General features: G+C 39.3%; 1 protein-coding gene across 1 annotated transcript; it reads left to right on the top strand.

Moving 5' to 3' along the window:
* Window positions 1-270: 270 nt before the first annotated feature.
* Window positions 271-18,591, top strand: DIS3L (DIS3 like exosome 3'-5' exoribonuclease). Its single transcript, XM_072869964.1, has 17 exons — window positions 271-448; window positions 3,128-3,281; window positions 4,074-4,202; window positions 4,857-4,992; window positions 5,997-6,173; window positions 7,072-7,150; window positions 8,124-8,303; window positions 9,326-9,495; window positions 10,301-10,462; window positions 11,253-11,500; window positions 12,398-12,490; window positions 13,202-13,735; window positions 14,568-14,722; window positions 14,832-15,010; window positions 15,363-15,508; window positions 17,072-17,246; window positions 17,322-18,591. Exons 1-17 carry the CDS (start codon window positions 313-315, stop codon window positions 17,631-17,633), a joined length of 3,165 nt encoding a protein of 1,054 aa, XP_072726065.1. The 5' UTR covers window positions 271-312; the 3' UTR covers window positions 17,634-18,591.
* Window positions 18,592-18,665: the final 74 nt, after the last annotated feature.

The following is an 18,665-nucleotide window of genomic DNA, read 5'->3' as shown; positions in this document are numbered from 1 at the left end:
CCTCAGCTGCCGCCCCGGTTCCCTCAGCTCGATCCCGTCTATCCCTCAGAGCCGCCCCGGTTCCCTCAGCTCGATCCCGTCTATCCCTCAGAGCCGCCCCGGTCCCCTCAGCTCGATCCCGCCTATCCCTCAGAGCCGTCCCTCAGCTGCCGCCCCGGTTCCCTCAGCTCGCCCTGGCAGCGCCACCACCACCAGCCCGAGCTTTTCCCGCCCCTCCACTGAGGCCCTGCCGCGTACGGTTGCACCGCCCCCCGCGCTATGCGCAAGCGCCCTGGGAGCAGCGGGTCTGTCCGAGGGCCGCAGCTTCCCGCCATGCCGATGCTCCGCACGGAGAAAGTGCTGCAGCTGCGGGGCCAGCAGGGCCGCTCAGTGCGCGTCGTGCGGGAGCACTACCTCCGCCCCGACGTGCCGTGCCGCAGCGCCCTGTGCCGGGCCGCCTGTCCTCGCGGTGAGGGGGCTGGCGGCGGGAGGCTGGGGGCCGGGGCTCCTGGGGGGAGAGGCAGGGGAACCCGGACTGCCAGACCCGGGATCGCCCGGGGGCCGAGCTGGAGCGGTGGGCAGCTTGCCCCCGGGGGCCGTTGTGCCTCAGCTTACGTAGGCCAAAGCTGGGTGCAGAGGGTGATCCCTGGGCAGAGGTGATCCACACGGCCTTGGCAGGCGGGGCTGCCGGGGCGGGGAGGCCTGACGGGAGCTGGCACGGGTGCGGAGAGCAGCGCAGGGGGCCAGCGAGCGGGGCGAGCCGTGAATAAAAGGGGAATAAAGCGGGAGAGAGCCGGGGAGGAGGAGGGGGCCGATGTGGTGTGCGGCCGCTGGAGCCGTGTGGGCCGCTGGAGGCTCGTCCCAGACCTCGCCTCAGCATCCTGAGCCGGGTATGGACGGTGCTGAACAGCAGCATATGAAGTTGTGGGGAACCAAACGGTACCAAATCAAGGCTACAGCAAAAGTACTCCTTCAAAGCAAAAGCTTTCCCAAATAAACAAGGTGTTAAGAAAAGAGAAAAAGGAATTGAGAAGTTGATTGTTACAGGATTTAACTGTGAACAGTTTACAGACAGCGATAAAAGGCTAAAGAATAATGCAAGCTTCATGCTTCCCTTTTTTAAAAGATCTTTTAAAATGCAGTACTTTCTGCAGGGTGGTGGTTTATATCATGAATTAAATTCTATACGTACCTGTTAAGTGTTCCCACGGTGGGGCCCAGCCGTTATCTTGAAGCGATTGTAATTCTCCATCAACAGTTGTTTCTGTTAAATAATTAAATGTAATTGCCAATGTTATATCTGGCCATTTCAGACGTGGTAAGACTGCCAGCCTCTATGATGTCTAGATTTGTTGTTGTTTTTACATACTGTGGTGCTATTATGTGCATCATAGATCATCATGTGACCTTTGGTTGATATTTCAGGGGATTTTGTTGTTAAATAGCACGATTTATTTGGCGCAAGAAACTGACTGGCAAATAACTAACGTAATATCCAACCTCTTTAAATCGACCAAATTATTTGCTGACCTAAAAGAAAAGGTTGAGGATTTAAACTCTTTTTTTTTTTTTTTTTTTTTTTTCTTCTGAACTGTAATTGCTATAGATGTCACTTTTGGTTTAGGTGCCTGTTGCAATTGCGGGCAGAAGGTAGTCTAGTATATTACTGCTATCTAGGATGTCAGGACTAGTGATAGTTACTGCTCCCTAATGTATCGCATTTGGTTATGAACTCCTTAAGGGTAAGTTACAGGCACATACCAGAAAAAGTCTTTCCTCTCCTGCCATGCCTAACTTCCCCTCTTCTGGACTTAAATGTAAATTGTGCTGTAGATGAGTGTCAGAACATGTCCCTTTGTCATTATTCTAGGTAACTCAGTGGTGAGGTGAACATTTGTTTTCATTCCCGACTCTGCACTGTGTGCTGAGCAAACTTATTTCATGCACCGTGAGAGACTGCCTGCATAAATCACATCTACAGATACTTGTAATGGGGTGCTGTGCCTACTTAGAAGTTATTCTGGTCTAGATCTATAGGTTAGGCAAGGATAGCTTAATATAGGCAGATTACATAAATCTTCAAGTGACATTTCACTTTTAATGCTCTTCTGAATTATTAATAAATAGTAGCTTTCTTGTCTGCATTCTGCCATCATCCATTATATGCCTTCACTGTGAGATGTAGCCATGTTACTGTATGCAGAATTGTGCCTACTGGATTCACGCTTCTAGTGATCGCAGTTAATAGACAGATTGTCCTCTGTCATCTTCTAAGAAATACATGAAAATAACCCGACTTGTCAAAATCTCTATACTTTTATTATATATAATTTGTCTGCACTATGGTAAGTTCAGCAGTTCAGTGTCTATACTATCATAAGGGATAAATAGGCATTGAGAGAAAATCCAGTGGAGATCCCCCCACCCTGAAAGTTTATTGGGTAATCTTTGAAATATCTTTATCTTTGAAAAAAGCAATTAAACTCATTACTTTTGATGACATCTTAAAATGCCATCTGTGATGGGTTGGTTGTGGTATTTTGATGGCGTATTCCTAAGGGATGGAGTCTCTTTAGAGAAAATTAGCAATGATGGTTAAGAGTTTAGATTCAAGAACATCTTCTCTTTGCAGTAGCATTGCTTTTCTCCATGTGTACCCTTATCTGTATTCTTTTATGTAAAGATATAGAAAAAGAGCCTGCTGTAAATGGATAGTGTTGAATGGAGAGATCTGTGGAAGCAGTGTAACAGAAGTACCCATAATTCTACACCCTTTAAAAATTCCATGAAAAGATTTTCTGTGGCAGATGTGTAGTCTCTTTTTTTCATATGGAAGTAGAGAAAAAAGGACTGTTACCTGCACTCTTTAAGTTACATCCTTTTCATAATGAAAGTGGATCTTTTTCACTTGTTTGGATAGAATTTGCACTAAATTTTGGCATCGGTGGATGCAAAAGGGTTCTGTCACAACTTCTAGAGATCGTACCACAGAATTGTACCATAGTAGTCATAATTTTGTTCATCAGGAGAAGAGATATGTATACGTTTGAGGATACACAACTCTAATTTCCTGACATCTGAAAGTATTTTTAAGAAACCAGTATTGCAACCAGAAGTTTAAACCTTTAAACTCTGAATTATATTTTAGATGGCAAATTGTTATCGGATGATGTTACACATTATGTTGTCCCTGACTGCAAGGTTGTTCAAGATTACCTTGAGATTCTCGAGTTTCCGGAGATGAAAGGTATTATTTTCATGCAAACAGCATGTCAAGCTGTGCAATATCAAAAAGGACGCAGGTACTTATCCTGTAATAACTTATTTTTAATTTAGATTGAAGTAAAGATACTAACTTTGTAAAATGTATATTTAAGCACAGCAACCCAAAGTCAGGAAATATCCTGTGCTTAATTTGTTTTTAGGTCTTTCAAGTGTCTTAATGTAATTTTACAGAAGGGAAAGAACTGTGATCCTTTGTGATCCATGGACATCAATGCCTGTCATAGTTTTCACTTGATAGGAGCAGTATTAAACCTGTGGCATTATTAACTAATCAGATGGCTTGTGACAGAAATTAAGGAGACACTGCAGTAACGATATATCACGTGCCACAGCTAGATTATGGACCTGGTTTTGGTTTGCTGTATTAAAGATTGAGCACTTGTCTTTGGGGAGCAATTAATACTGTTATATGGTACTTACCTTACCAGCTGTTAACCTATGTATTGCCATAGCATATAAGAGCGCAATTTGCTATCAAGGCCTTCCTATATTTCTAAAGCACAAACACCTCTGAAGAAAGAGCTCTTGTCCCAGAAGTGACAAAATAAGTTCCTGAACACTTACGATGTTTTGTGGGGCTCATTAGAAAACAAGTATGTTTCAAAATCAGAAGCATTCATAATGGAAATTAGAAAAGCTTGCTTACAGGTGATGCTTAGGTTTTATCAACTATGGTGTAATTTAATGAATGCATTTCTTTGTGCATGACAGTACTTTTCCTTGAGTTTTTCAGCTGTATTTTCATCTGGAGTTAAAATTGCATTGTCAAAAGAAAGCACAAGACTATATTTATCTTTTTTGTATTCCAGACAGTACAACAAGTTAAGAAATCTAGTAAAGGATGCCCGTCATGACTGTACTGTGTTTGCTAATGAATTCCACCAGCATTCTTATTTGCCCAGAGAGAAGGGAGAATCCATGGAGAAATGGCAGACCAGGTTTGTTTTAACTTACATAGTACTACGCTGAATAACATCATGACGTTGTATTTAGGAATATTAGCACGCATTGGGTACATAAGGGTTCATACTCTTGCTCCACTTAGCTCTGGAACAGTTCACAATAACTGAAAGTCTAGATTGTCCTTTTGTGATTAAGAAAGTGTCAACATTGTTTTCTTAGGAAAATAGACAAAAATATACTCAGTTAAATGCAATAATGCTAAAAAAAAGCTGCATCATTTTGAAGTTACACAGCCATTTTAAAGAATGCTTTAGCATAATAAATAGATCAGGCACACCTTATTGGACTGTTAGATGCAGTGTTTGATAGCCTGCAAGCACCATAGCCTTGGAGTCCTGGCAGTTCCAACTTGCTTTTTACAAACTTTCACTCCGAGGAACAATATGTTATGTTGTAGCTAGGGCACAAGTGGATGTATTGGGGAGGAAACATTTTATTTTCCTCTCTTCTCTTAGTGCTTATGTATAGAACATAAACATTTTTGCAGATACAAGGTATATGTAGCTTGGTGTATATATCTCAAAAGTATGTGTGTTAAACCAAAATCTCCTTTATACAAAGCCTGCAAATGTCTTGCAAATAGCAAATGAGATATGCCAGAAATCTTATTTCAAACTTTGCTTTTCTAGGAGTATTTACAATGCAGCAGTCTGGTATTATAATCACTGCTTGGGTCAGATGCCAGTTGTTATGGTAACAGAAGATGAAGATGCTATCAGGCAGTACGGGAATGAAACAGAAGGAGTGTTTGTGATTTCCTTCAAGGTAACATGCCAGAAAAATAGAAAAAGGTTTCCTTTATGCTGCATCAAAATGTTGAAGCAAGTACATTAAAGCCCAATGTATAGTGCAAATCGTTTCAGAGTTTACGTTTAAGAAAACTATGATGCTAACTCATGTCTTCATTTATCAAAGAAAGCAAAGATGTCAGTCATGGGAATGTCATAAAAAATGGTGGCAGCGAGCAAACCAGAGAACTGAAAAGAAAAACAGCTGCTCTGAAGATAGAGGTCATCTTTCTTATGAGCCCTTTTCATTGTTTTCCTGGTTTTTAAAGAATTTGGCATTGATGAAAAATGATCAGTTACCTCAGCCAACTGTCTAGATCAGCAAGCAGTTCATAAACAGCTGTAGCCTAAGTATCCATCAGCATTATCCTGCCAGTTTACTTTAGCCTTGACTACTTGGGATGCAGTGATGCACGAGAAGATAATTCATTCTTCATTTGGCTGTTGATCTCTGATACCGCTTGTATTCAGTGGGATATGTGGATGGGATGTTTATGTTTAGCTGTGAAAGGATGTTGAGTAAAAACAGGGCCAAGTGGATTTACCTTGAAGCTATATAAAAATGATGATGCTTGGTTTTTTTAATTGATACGAGGCAATGGAAAGTGGCCCAAATGTAGCGTACAAAATCATATAAAAAGTGTAAAAATAATAGTGGGTTGCCAGTTTGATTTTTCTGCTATGGCACTTTACAAGAAGTAAGTAGCCTGGGTGGGGTATACTGGCAGTAAAAGTTCGTGAATCTCTAGTCTAGGATGCTATCTTAACAGTCATGCCTCCTTTGTTGTATTTAGCAAATGAGTGAGGTTGAATCTAGAACAAATCTGTGGTGTTTAGAGCAGACACATCATTACCACTTGGAAGTGCTATTTGAGTATAGCATATGAGACAGCTCTTGTCCATTATGGGCTTCCCAAATGCATTATTAAAAGAACAGAGACCTCTAAATACTTTCATGTTTGTTTATATATGTGCATACAGAATTACTTGGATAACTTTTGGCCTGACTTAAAGGCTGCCCATGAACTCTTTGACTCTATACTTCAAGCTCGGCGTGAACGGGAGACTGAAAGCCAAGAAAACAATGGAAAAGAATATCCTGAGCACTTACCTGTGGAAATATTGGAAGCTGGGATCAAATCTGGAAGATATATACAGGTAATTTGCTATACAGAGAGCATACGTGGAACAGTGCCGTCTTGTGCTTGGTCCATTTAGTTGCCTGAATTAGACTGATTAGATAAAGGAATATTGCTGTAGTGGGAAGAGGGAAAGAAAACAAAAAAGCAAGAGTAAGAGGACGGAAGGGATTAAGAGTCTCAAAATATTTCCCCTACTTCATCTTCATCACGTGGGGTTTTTTTCTCTTGGAGGAATTAAAATGAGAACTTGTTACTGAGTATCTTAAATTTGCTATGGATTTTTCTTCAGGTTGATATGTGATATACCTGTAAATTGAGAAACTAGGTGTGATATGAAGCAGCTAGACCTCATTCTTAAATATAAATAATGCTGCACAAGGGCAGCATTTCGTACTTCATTTGCGCAGAGATCTCTCAGTCAGTGAAATTAATTGACGGTTTTATGGCTGTTTGGGACCTTAACACAGATTGTTGGTGGACAAGTGTCCTTCTCTTAAAAATAATTTAAAGAATTAGAGGTAGTAATTTGTTCCTTTCTTGACAATTTCAGCAGCGAGGCGGGAATAGAATATGAACAGAAAGACTGAGGTTTTTCTTTCTTGTAGGAATAGCTCCACATTCCATATTAAGGCAGGCAGCAAAAGTAATCTTACACTGCCTGTGCTTTGAATAAAAGGACCTTTACCATCTTACAATTAAATTGAGCATTTAAAAAGAGCTTACTGTTCTTTTCCAGAAGTGAGTACATTCTCCCCCTACAGAGAGAACGGTTGCGTTCAAAATAACCTACATATCAATAAAAACTACTAATTTATGTAAAAATAATTGTAAAACCAAAAAATTTATACTTTGAAGTTGGCTATTTAGAGGTGTGACTGTTTCATTCTGTTTATCGGTTTGTTATTTTCTTTTAGGGTACGCTGAATGTCAATAAGCATAGAGCACAACTGGAAGCTTTTGTTCGACTTCAGGGATTTGGCAGCAAAGAAACAGGTGAAAAGACAATGAGAGGATTTACTCGATGCCTTTTTGACACTGTCTGCGCTTTTTACAGGAAGCCATGTAGCCATACGTATGTAGCTGTTCAGTTATTAAAGATGAAAGCTAAGATACTCCAATGCTTGGGTTATTTTCATGGGCCAGAAAGGAGGCTGAAGATTAACCCAGAGGGTGGGCCTCATGAGAAAGCAATACCCTTTATGTCCTCCTTCCTCTTTCTTAGTACCTTTGGCCATGTTTTGGACTCTTGTCCTACTAACAGGTTTCCCTAGACCTTTTCTGAAGTTGAATACTGGTGTTAATAGTTATCTCTGTGCTTTGCTCTAAGTTCAGGTGACCACTTCTTTGACTGAAATAAGTGTTTGCATAGATGTTGGCAGGATTAGGAAGCTGGTCATTGTGAACATAATAGGAAAAATGCCTTTTGGATCAGATTGGAACACCAGTATTGTCTTTCTGGTATGAGTTAGTAATAAATACCTTTGAAGAAACAGACGATTATCCTTGTGCAGATATATTGTCCCAGCTTTCACTAATAAGTACTTTCAAATGTTCCTGTGACAGACGCTGCAGTCAAACCAGTGTTCAATATACTAATCATTTTTTAAAAACTTGTTTTATTCTGGACCCTGCCCAGAATCCTGTGGCAGTGGTTTCCACAATTTAACTGTGTTGTGTTTTTAAAGCTGCTGCCTAAGAACAATTAACTCATCCTAGCCTATGCTGCTTTTTATCCAAGAGTTCACTTACAGAATCACTTAATATCTCCTCTTAAAAAAAAAAAAAAAAGAGGAAAAGGTTTTAATTTTCTTGCAATATTAATTACTTGCCAGTAGTCCTTTTGGGAAGAAATCATATTGCAAATGTCATTTTTCGTTATTTCAGCAGAATACTGCCAAGAGTGGAGGGATTTGGATTTTTTAGCAGTTTATAGTTCTATTTTTTTTTTTTATTATTTTAAATTTAGAACTTCAAAGTGACATCCTTATTTATGGGGCCAGAGCTCGAAATCGTGCAATCCATGGTGATGTGGTAGCTGTTGAATTACTCCCTTTGCATGAATGGAAAGGAAGGACTGTTGCCCTTTGTGAAAATGAGACTGAGGATAAAGCACCTGCAGACACCACTGGTGACCCTATGCCCACAGGTAAAGTAGATAGCGTGATACAATGGTTTGTTAAGATTACCTCACTTCCTTGACCCCAGCTGTGTTGTACTCTTCATTATACAGTCCCTTCCCTCGATTTCTGTGATAGTCACATTTTTTGCACCATAGTAAATTTGAAGTGATGATCCCAAATTAAAGCATTCTAACACACCCCAACAAGAAAGCCACTAGATTCTTTCTACATGTGAACCCATCCCCCCCTCTTTTTTTTCTTTAATTTCATTCTCAGAAATAGCTGAATTATTGTAGTTATCTTCCTAAAATACTGAGTCTGGAATACTTTGCTACCCAAACGCATGCTGTCACTCTTCACAGCTCTACAAGAGATGAACTGCCATTCTAATACAGATCAATTTACCAGAGTGCGCACTGAAGTCCTCTACTATCACTGTTGATTATACAGAAAGATAACAGCATCCTTTTAATTCCTTGATGACAAATAATGTTCAAGATGAAAACATTTTTTATTAGGTGAAGACGTATCCAGCTCCCGTTACAATGTGACATGCCTATGTACCATGGGAACATAGAGTCTTATTTGAAAATTATTACTCTGCAGGTATAAAAGTACTCTACATCTTAAAAGTTTGCTGAGGTCAGAGTTAAAAGTTTTAGGAGGTTAATTCTCTTCCTGCAAGAAAATGCTGTTTGATTTTGATCTTTGCTATTAAAAATTTTCTGTATTTTTTACTAAATTGGCCACATTTCAGCAGTAGTGGGAATCTCCCTGAATAATTTATGTACTGTATCAGTTGAAATCTATACAATGAGTTAGTCTCCACATAAATAAAAGCTCATTAAAACCTGGCTGTGCTAACAATTATTTATAACAAACTTGTATTGTTGTCTGCATGCCATATGTTGTTAGCAATTGTAATACAGATTTGTGGACACATTTGTTCATATTACAAAGCAATGAATCTTCTATACCTCCTACATATTTGCTTTCATGTTCCTGTTTAACTCTTTAATGTACAGCCAACAATGTTCCTTATTAAAAGGTAAAGTTGTTGGAATCATTCAAAAGAACTGGAGGGATTATGTGGTCACTTTCCCCTCTAAAGAAGAGAGCCAGTCCCAGGGCAGAAATGCTCAGAAAATCCTTGTTACACCTTGGGACTACCGAATTCCCAAAATCCGGATCAGTACCCAGCAAGCTGAAGCATTACAGGTAATTTGACAGAATTGTTTCTCTATTCTGTGTTCCTACAAAATTGTGTGGGTGTTAGGTGCTCTAATGATGTTTTCCTTGGCAAAAACATGGGTAAAACTATTAATAAAGTTAAGTCTTAGAGGGTAGTTCAATTTCTGCCTTGAAGGAATGTGTGCAATTCCTGTCAAAACTGCGTTGGCTTCAGGTAATAAAGCTTATTTGAGTCTTGAATTTGAGCCACAGTCCAGGTACCCTAAGCATTTATATGCTAATTGCTTTGGGTTTTTTTCTGATAAATTAAAGGTGATATTAGGGGTATGAATTGTAATAGCCCTTGTGGCTTTATTGGATCTATGACTGTATAGAACTTTGATGATAGTAGTAAGGAGAGCTTTTTAACAGATTGATAATGAATTATGATGATTCACCTGCCATTGCTGTGGAAAGAAGAAACATGGTTTTGTTCATTCCTAGCTGCTTTTACCTTGTAATGTTAAGTACTTCTTCAGAGCTAAGAAGTAAATTCCAATTGTGTCTTTTCTGATATAAGAATATTTGTGTACATCTTGGTTTTGCTTTTCTTTTTAATACTTTTAAGACAGAGATTCTCCGTATAATGACCCCAAGTGGGTCTTTGCTCTGGAAAGAAATGTAATTCTCAGTATTTGTTCATATGCTTCTCATTGTGGGTTTCTTTTTGCTTTCTATAAAGTTTTTAGAGTTGCCAGTCTCTTTGGATAACATTGTTTGCCCCTGAAGGAGTATTTATATTGATTGCTTGTCAGGAGCAGATTGCTGTTCTAACAGAATTGTCTTGCTGCAGGAGTACAGAGTTGTTGTGCGTATTGATTCTTGGGAATCAACTTCTGTATATCCAAATGGACACTTCGTGAGAGTTCTAGGAAGAATTGGAGATCTCGAGGGGGAAATTGCAGCTATTCTGGTGGAGAACAGCATTTGTGTTGCCCCTTTCTCAGAAGTCCAGGTTAGTGTTTGTGATTAGATACATTATTTTCCGTTGATTTCCAGGGTCTTGTTTCTCAAAGAGGGGGACCCTCTTACAGCTGAATGTCTTTAGTTGCTAACAGGTTTTTGAAAGCTGAAAACTATTTATAGGCTATCTTTCTGGAATTACTTTTGGATCAGTGGTTCTATAGATACTACGAATTTTCAAGTCAAGAGTGATTTTAAGACAATATGTTTGCTATGAGGAGAAGATTACAAACTCTTAATTCTAATTTGAGGTAGACTTTTAAGATACTGCTGTCTTTAGTATGTGTTTATGGTACTGATCCTAAAGGCCCAGAGCTACTGAAATCATTGTCTTAAATACTTTTGTCTTCACCCAGGAGAGGAACCAGCTCTCATAGATAAGTATTTTTATCTCATCTTATTACTTATCTCTTATTACTTATCTTATTACTTATCATAGATAAGTATTATACCTACAATTAATTGAAAGAAAAAGAATGCAAAAAACCAATATACAGTGCTGATGTTTGCCAGAGCTGCAATATCACCACAAGAGTATCAGTTGTTAATAATATGTGTAGCATTCTTTTCAATTCTGTTTCATGCTTTCTGTGAATGTAATAGACTGACTTGGAAAATGCAAGGAAAGAAGAATTTGTCTGGGATGAAAAAGTGTGCAAAACAATTAACGGAGTAGAAAAGGAAAAGCTAATTAAATCTAATAAATTAATAAAAAATTAATTTGTTGGCTTCTTTTTGTAGAAAGAGATTATTGTATGTTCATCCATAATGTTTTTGTACAGATGAGTGAAATGCCCATGAGTTCCTCAAAGAATCCATGGAAGGTGAATCCAGAGGAGGAAAAAAACCGTCTTGACTTGAGAGATACACACTTGATATTCAGCATTGACCCAAAAGGCTGCGAGGATGTGGATGACGCACTCTCCGTTAGAACTCTGCCTAATGGGAATCTAGAGTTAGGTGTCCACATTGCAGATGTAACCCATTTTGTGGCAGCAAATTCTTACACTGATGTTGAGGCCAGAGCAAGGTAAATTATTTTCTAAAAATTAGAAAATTTATGGAGCTTAGAAGTTTGTGATGCTACCCTAAGGAAACACTGAGAAGCATTGGAAGGAAGGAAACATTCTTTCTTCTTCTTTCTTCTTTCGTGTCATGGAAACAGCTTATTAAAACTAATATATAACTAATGGTATTCCGCTTTTATTTGGATAAAATAGGCCTGCTGGGGAAGAAACTGCTTTCTGACCTACTGCTTCACCCTTTTACTATTAAATTGCTCTTTTCCACAAAGTCATGATTTATCTTTCCCTAATCACTAGTGTTTGCTTTATAGTCTACTTTACCATTTGTGATTTGAAGTATTTACAAACCACTCGTTTGCATTCCAAGGGGGATGAATCTTCACACAGAACATAGAACACCCGCAACATGGAATTAAGTTTTACATGAATTTAATTCCAGAGGTATTTGGCAGGCTTATGTTTTAATATTCAATCTTGTGTTTCAATATGCCAATTATTCCTTTTTCTTTTATTGCCACTGTTTTGAACTTAAACTGCTGAATCACTTTATGAAATGTATTCTTTGTAGATGCAAAGAAATGTAAACTGTACAGCCAGCAGAGGTGTTTGGTATAGCCATTAAATGACCTCTTCTTAGCTGAGCATATTTTGTACAGCCCTAGGTCTGGCCTAAATGGCAGTTGAAGACACCGAGAAAGGCAAAATTAGGCTTGTACTATACAAACAATTATTTAAATAATTTGACTTTGGTATTGTGCATGTGTGTGTTCTGTAAGAATAACCTTTTAAAATCATGCTATGTGTCTTGTTTTGCTGAAGCTATGCGTATACTGCAAACTGCTTGGGTGATACACACCAATGAGTCCTTGTGAGAAGAACAGTAAATGTATTTTATTCCTCAGGGCAACAACTTATTATTTAGCGGATCGTCGTTATGACATGCTGCCCTCCGTCTTGAGTGCTGACATATGCTCTCTTCTTAGTGGAGTTGATAGGTAAGATTTTGCATCGTAACTGCTTATGCACTTGCTCTTTGAATTATTTGTTACTATTTGTAAGGGGAGTAGTAGGGAGTCACAAAAAGCTGAAATACAGTGTTATACAATGACTGTCTTGCCCTCCTGTAGCGTTGACCCATACCCTTAGCAATTTGCTTTGTATTTAAACAGCAACCTGAAGGTGAAGGCATCTTTGTCCTTCACTTGTTTTTTCACGTGGGTTTCAGTCTGGAGTGCACGCACCCATGTTGAATGGTCACAGTTTTTACTATTGTCCTATTCCTCAAACATGCCATCACCCCGTTTTATTACAGTTTACAGGGTTAGTTGGCTGGCTGGCATGAGGATATGCAGGGTGTAGGTATGTTCATTGTGGATGCATCTGACTAATAAAATAAAAATGAATAAAAACAACTATTGCAGTGTAGCTGTGCTTTAAAATAGATGTGGTCTTATATCTTATGGTACTCTGCCTCAATGGGTGCTGACATAGTTGGTCCTCATTTATTAAGTTGTGATACACGAGACTGAAAGGCAAGTGCATTAATTAGTGGCATTGCTGAGCACTGGTTTGTTTCATGAAGAAAAAGCTGTTTCCAGTAAAAAAAACGCAGAATTAAACCTGTAAATTTGTAACAGTTGGATGTGCTTGAAATGATACTTTAAGTCAACCAGAACTATTTCTAGAATTGTGATCTTATCTTTAAGGTATGCTGTAAGTGTCTTGTGGGAACTAGAAAAAGAATCGTACGAAATGCTGCGAGTCTGCTACAACAAAACCATCATTCGATCTGCATACAAGCTAGTTTACGAAGCAGCACAGGGATTATTAGATGGAGACACAAGTGTTGTTGGTGATATCCTGGAACTGAAAAACTTGGATGAAGGAACTAGACAGAAGAAGCTGGATGAACTGGTTTGGGCAATATCAAAACTCACAGATATAGCACGACATGTTAGAGCTAAGCGGGACAGCTGTGGTGCTCTGGAACTAGAAGGGGTAGAAATCCGAGTACAACTGGATGATAAAAATAAGATCCATGATCTCATGCCTAAGCAGCCGCTGGAGGTGCATGAGACTGTGGCGGAATGTATGATTCTTGCCAACCACTGGGTGGCAAAAAAGATCTCAGAATATTTTCCTCATCAAGCTTTGTTGCGTCAACACCCTCCGCCGCGACAGGAATTTTTTACTGAACTTCGAGAATGTGCCAGTGCCAAAGGTTTCTCAATAGACACACGGTATCTTTTATTACTTATCTTAAGCACTTTAATTAAAGTTAAGCAATTAACTGTTTGGCTATGTTATCATCACAAAGCATTACAGTTCTTAGTATCAATCTTAATAGACACTGTATAGCAATTCTTAAAAAAAATTTACCATGACCTTTCTGTAAGCAGGAGATGATGCTTTAAACAAGAGAGGCTGCCTGCATTCTGCTGGCTGGACTGAAAATGGCAGTATCTGGATAATTTTAGACACATCCAAGAAGAATTTGTTCAGTCACTATGTAGTGGTTAAGCTCTATAATAGCCTCCTTTGCACTATATTTCCTGTAATAGTAGTGTAAGAGAGTACTTGTTTAAATCAAGTTAATTCTGTGCAATATAGTCATCTTAAATGACTCAATAATTCAGAATTACCTGTGAGCTTCATCACACTGGGAGGCATCATTTCTGGACATCAGAGAGTGTGAAGGGCATCAGTAGCGCCTCCTTTTATTTGGGTGTCACCTTCTCCCATTTGTGCTCTCCTGTACAGAACAGGTTTTGGACCAGCTCACTGACTTTTCTGTACTGCGTAGAAGTGGGTTTTGCTCCAGTCCTCCTGGGCTCTCCAGGTGGCAGAAGACAGGCCTGTTGGTGAAAACTGGGCTTTTTCCTGAACATCTTTCTCAAGCAGAGCTGTTACTAAACTGTGGTGAAAGTTTTAATATCATTCTGCTTGTCATTCATATTTTTATATTATTAATGATTAATAAAATTCTATGTGCCTTTGTATGCTCTTTTTAACTAGAGGCTATTATGATCAGGGATAGCATGATTTTCTTCAGAATTAACATTTTTTTGACAGGTCTAACAAAGCACTGGCCGAGTCCCTGGATAAAGCAAATGACCCACTGGATCCAATTGTAAATAAACTGTTGCGATCTATGGCCACTCACGCAATGTCTAATGCATTGTACTTCTCAACCGGCTCTTGTCCCGAGGAAGAGTTTCATCATTACGGTATCTTCTCACTTTATTTTTTTATGCGATTCCTGTTACTATTTCTGAACTGTTGGGCGGGAAGCAGATTGCTTTGATGGCTTAATGCTGCTTCCTTTTTTATTTGTAGGGCTTGCCTTAGATAAGTACACTCATTTCACTTCTCCAATTAGAAGATATGCTGATATCGTTGTCCACAGACTCTTGATGGCAGCGACTCTGAAGGAAACTAAAGGAGATGTTAAGGGTTATATATTCAGTAATAAAGATCTTGAGGAATTGTGCAGACACATTAATAACAGAAACCGGGTAAGATGGTCATTATGTGCATCTCCATATGCTTGTGTGCTGCCCAATGGAATGGGGTACCAGTCCTGACTGCTGCTTTTGGGTACTCCAATGACATAGAATCACTTCATTTTTATTTATAATGCTTTGGGGGTTTTCTACTTAAATATCAGTTTTCTTCAGAGTGGTGTTAAAAGTGACTTTGTACTTCACTTGTACCACATGGAGGATTTTCTTTTATATGTAATTTTTCTAGGGGATGGGTAAGGGAGTAAGTAATGGGGAAAAGAAACTATGGAAATCAAGCCAAACAAGCTCGTTTAAATATTTATTTAGGTTGTTTTGTCTTCTCTTGTTGGGGGGGTGCTTGCAGGCAGCCCAGCATGCTCAGAAACAGTCTACTGAACTCTTCCAGTGCATGTACTTCAAAGACAAAACCCCAGAAACAGATGAGCGCTGCATAGCAGATGGTGTTATTTACTCAATTCGAACAAATGGTGTGCTGGTTTTTGTACCAAGGTGAGTTGATTAGAGCTTGGACTGAGCTTAAAAGTAAGACAGGAGTGTCACTGGAATGCTGTGAGGACACCTCTGGTCCTTGAGAAAGGAAGCGTTTATAGTGTGGCCTGGTGTTGACCGATGACTGCAGTTTAGATTTTTGTTGTTAAGTCATAAGCAGTGCTTTTCTGTGCATTGACTCTGAAAAGGAGTTCCTGCGAGGACATGGTAAGACTGTACTGCACAGTATGTATTTATTTCAAAACATTAAAAGGCCATTTTTTGCCCAAGCAGCTGCTAGGGCAGAACAATGACTGGAGTATTTTTTCCCCTTTTTTTTTTGAACCACAGAAAGTGATGAGTTACTTAAAGAAGGGGCAGTTTTAAGTTTCCAGATCACAAAGCCGTGCATTCCTCAGCGCTCTTTTCCTTCACTACAGACTAGTTTATGCAGGCGAGGGGCACCTTTTGAACAGCTGCTCCTCGCAGGCAGCAGGGGAGCACAGAAGAAATGTTTACATGATGCTGTTTATAGCAGTTGGGCTCTTTTAAGTGCCTGTATCTCAGCTCTGCCTCTGATTTCTCCAAGTAGAAAGCAACTCTTTGCACGAAGCTGACATTACATTTTAATTTATGAGCTTTTAAATCTATATTTTAAAGTATACTACATGTGTTCTGCTTATGTTATAAATTGACTAGTTAATGATGTAAGAAGGCATTAGTCACCACAAAACTGGAGAACAGTGCCTCCTATAAGACTTGGCCAGCTCTTCAGGCTGCAGGGAAGAGAACTGCCTTTCCTCTCCTTTCCTGGCTCTGGACATTTTGGATTAGTTAATGATCTTCATGTTTGTGCATTACTGGTAGCAACACTATCTACCTGGCTAGCTAACAGGTACAAGAAAAGTAGGCATAAGAACTCTCCTTCAAAAAAAAAGAAAGAAATAAAACCCAAAAAACATTCTACAGGCACATTAGGTAAAGCAAACCATTGCATGAATACCCTGGACTTCCATGAATACAGCCAGGGGCTGCTTGATCCTGGCCACAGACTGAGCTTGGATATAAACCAGCTCGCTGTAGGGCTCTCATCTCCAGCATTCCAGATGGCTTGGCTTGGCTGCACAGCTGAAGAGCCAGAACCCACCCAGCCAAGAAAGGCTTCTTCCAGAGAACCCAGTGCAAATACGCTGCTAGTCTTTAAGTAACTTTTTTTTTTAATGGAAACTGTTTCCTCACTGTGCTGTCTGGAATAACCTGTAACACTGCTCTGCTTCCATTATCTGGCCATTCCAGGCTCCACCCAACGTGTAAGGTAATGGATCACTGACTGTATTTTACTTTTGCTTCACTGCTTTCAAAACACTTCAGTCACAGCCTTCATGCTGTCTTCCTATACTTGAGGGGTTTCTTTGGCAATGCACATCAGTGTCCCTGAAGCAGGATTATCAGGCAGGCTACCGTGTTTGCCCCTTTATGTTGCATTTACTGGTTTCTAGCCTAGTGTTGGTTTCAAAGTTAAGAGAACTGAGAAGGGTGAAAATCATTAGAACAGCCTCTGTCTGCTCATCTGCTTTTTTGTAGATATGGAATCAAAGGTGCTGCATATATGAAAAACAAAGAGGGCTTAGTCATCTCTTGCCAAGGTGCTAGGAGCTGTGGGTGGCAGCCTGGATCACTTCATCGCTTTCAGAATAAAATTACTTCCACTACAACTACTGGAGAATCAGTTACATTAAGCCTTTTTGATCATATTACAGTAAGTATTTAATCTGAAGGAAGTAAAAGGAAATAGCACCATCAGAAATAAAATAACTTTTATATTGTTTTTAAGGTGAAAATACTTGTACAGACCTCCCGCTGCCATGCTGACACAATCAAACTTGAAATAATCAGGAACACACCATACCAGACTTCAGACACAGAGGTGTCCCAGAAGAATTTTCATGTAGTGAAATCTGACTTAGTGAAAGAAGTCAGTCAGTCTGCAGAAGAAGCCCAGCGCACCCAAGAAAAAGCAAGAGTTGAAGTAATTGATGAAGACTATCAGGAGTACTGCCAGACCAAGGGAGCAAGCTTATACCAGCTGCTGGAGGAGATTAGGGATTTGGCACTATTAGATGTTTCAGCTGATATTAGAACTTGAACTATAACCTAGCAACATCTGCTTGGTTGTAGTATTCACTTTGTACAATTAAGTTTGGGTTTTTTTTAAAAAGCAGTCTATTTAAATATTTGAGTCCTTTTAATAAGAAACTAAATGTCTATTTTAAATAATAATTATTTTTATCTGATTATGAACATGTCTGAGTTTTTAAAAGATTTTATATGTGATAGATCTCATCTTCCAGACTAAAGGCAGTGTGGTGAATTCTTTGAATTATCATTCAAAAAGTTACTTTCCCATGTTGTCCATAAATGAAGTTCTTAAAACCCAACTATTTCCTACAGCTGTTGGCTATCTTCCACTATAGTTCAGTGAGTTTAACTCATAGCTACAAGGATATAAAAAGCAAACTGCTTCACAGTAATCTAGAATGCCAAATCTTTGTTTATTGAAGGATATTTTATGCACATCTAGCATAAAATAACACCTGTTGACATGAACTTATTTCATCTGCTGTAAGTGTGGCTCCCATCTTTATTCAGTTTCTGTTACAAACAACAGTCTATCCTATGATACTGGAGAGGGCAGCCTCAGGGCTCTGCCATTATGGTGATTCTTGTTCATTCCACAAAGGGAAAAGCTGTTGTGCAAGTAGGAAAAACAAGACTAAGAAGAGGATGAAACGGCTTCCAGACAGAGAACAGAGTCAGCTGAAGGAAGAGAACTGATTGGGTCAAAGTCAAAGCGTGTTCACCTAAGGGGACATACTTGTCTATGAAGAGACATCCAACTAGCACGGGGGGGGTGGAGGCTTGGAGGGCCTATAGTTGTAACAGCCTCATACAAGGATTTCAGGTTTGACTTCTGAAATTTAATAGCTTCCATTTTATAAGAACAAGATACAGGTACCTGATAAGCAAGTTAAAAAAGTCCAGGACACCTGTTCAGACATAGCACTACCCCCTAGTATATATAGCCTCTATTGGCAAAAACAAAACAAACAACTTTAATAGAAACTTCACCTGTCAATATCCCAGTGAATTCAGTTTGACATCAGTTGTCAACACCACT

Source organism: Ciconia boyciana, chromosome 8 (assembly GCF_034638445.1).
Source record: "Ciconia boyciana chromosome 8, ASM3463844v1, whole genome shotgun sequence".
NCBI lineage: Eukaryota > Metazoa > Chordata > Aves > Ciconiiformes > Ciconiidae > Ciconia > Ciconia boyciana.
The sequence above is the reverse complement of the archived record's forward strand: the minus strand, read 5'-3'. Positions and strand labels throughout refer to the sequence as shown.

What these genes read in the sequence shown, in the direction of transcription:
- DIS3L (XM_072869964.1), top strand. Translation starts at nt 313, where the DNA reads ATGCCGATGCTCCGCACGGAGAAAGTGCTGCAGCTGCGGGGCCAGCAG. An exon ending in AGCAAGCTGAAGCATTACAG is followed by an intron (nt 9,496 to 10,300) that starts GTAATTTGACAG and finishes GTCTTGCTGCAG; the next exon opens with GAGTACAGAGTTGTTGTGCG. An exon ending in GCCTTTTTGATCATATTACA is followed by an intron (nt 17,247 to 17,321) that starts GTAAGTATTTAA and finishes ATTGTTTTTAAG; the next exon opens with GTGAAAATACTTGTACAGAC.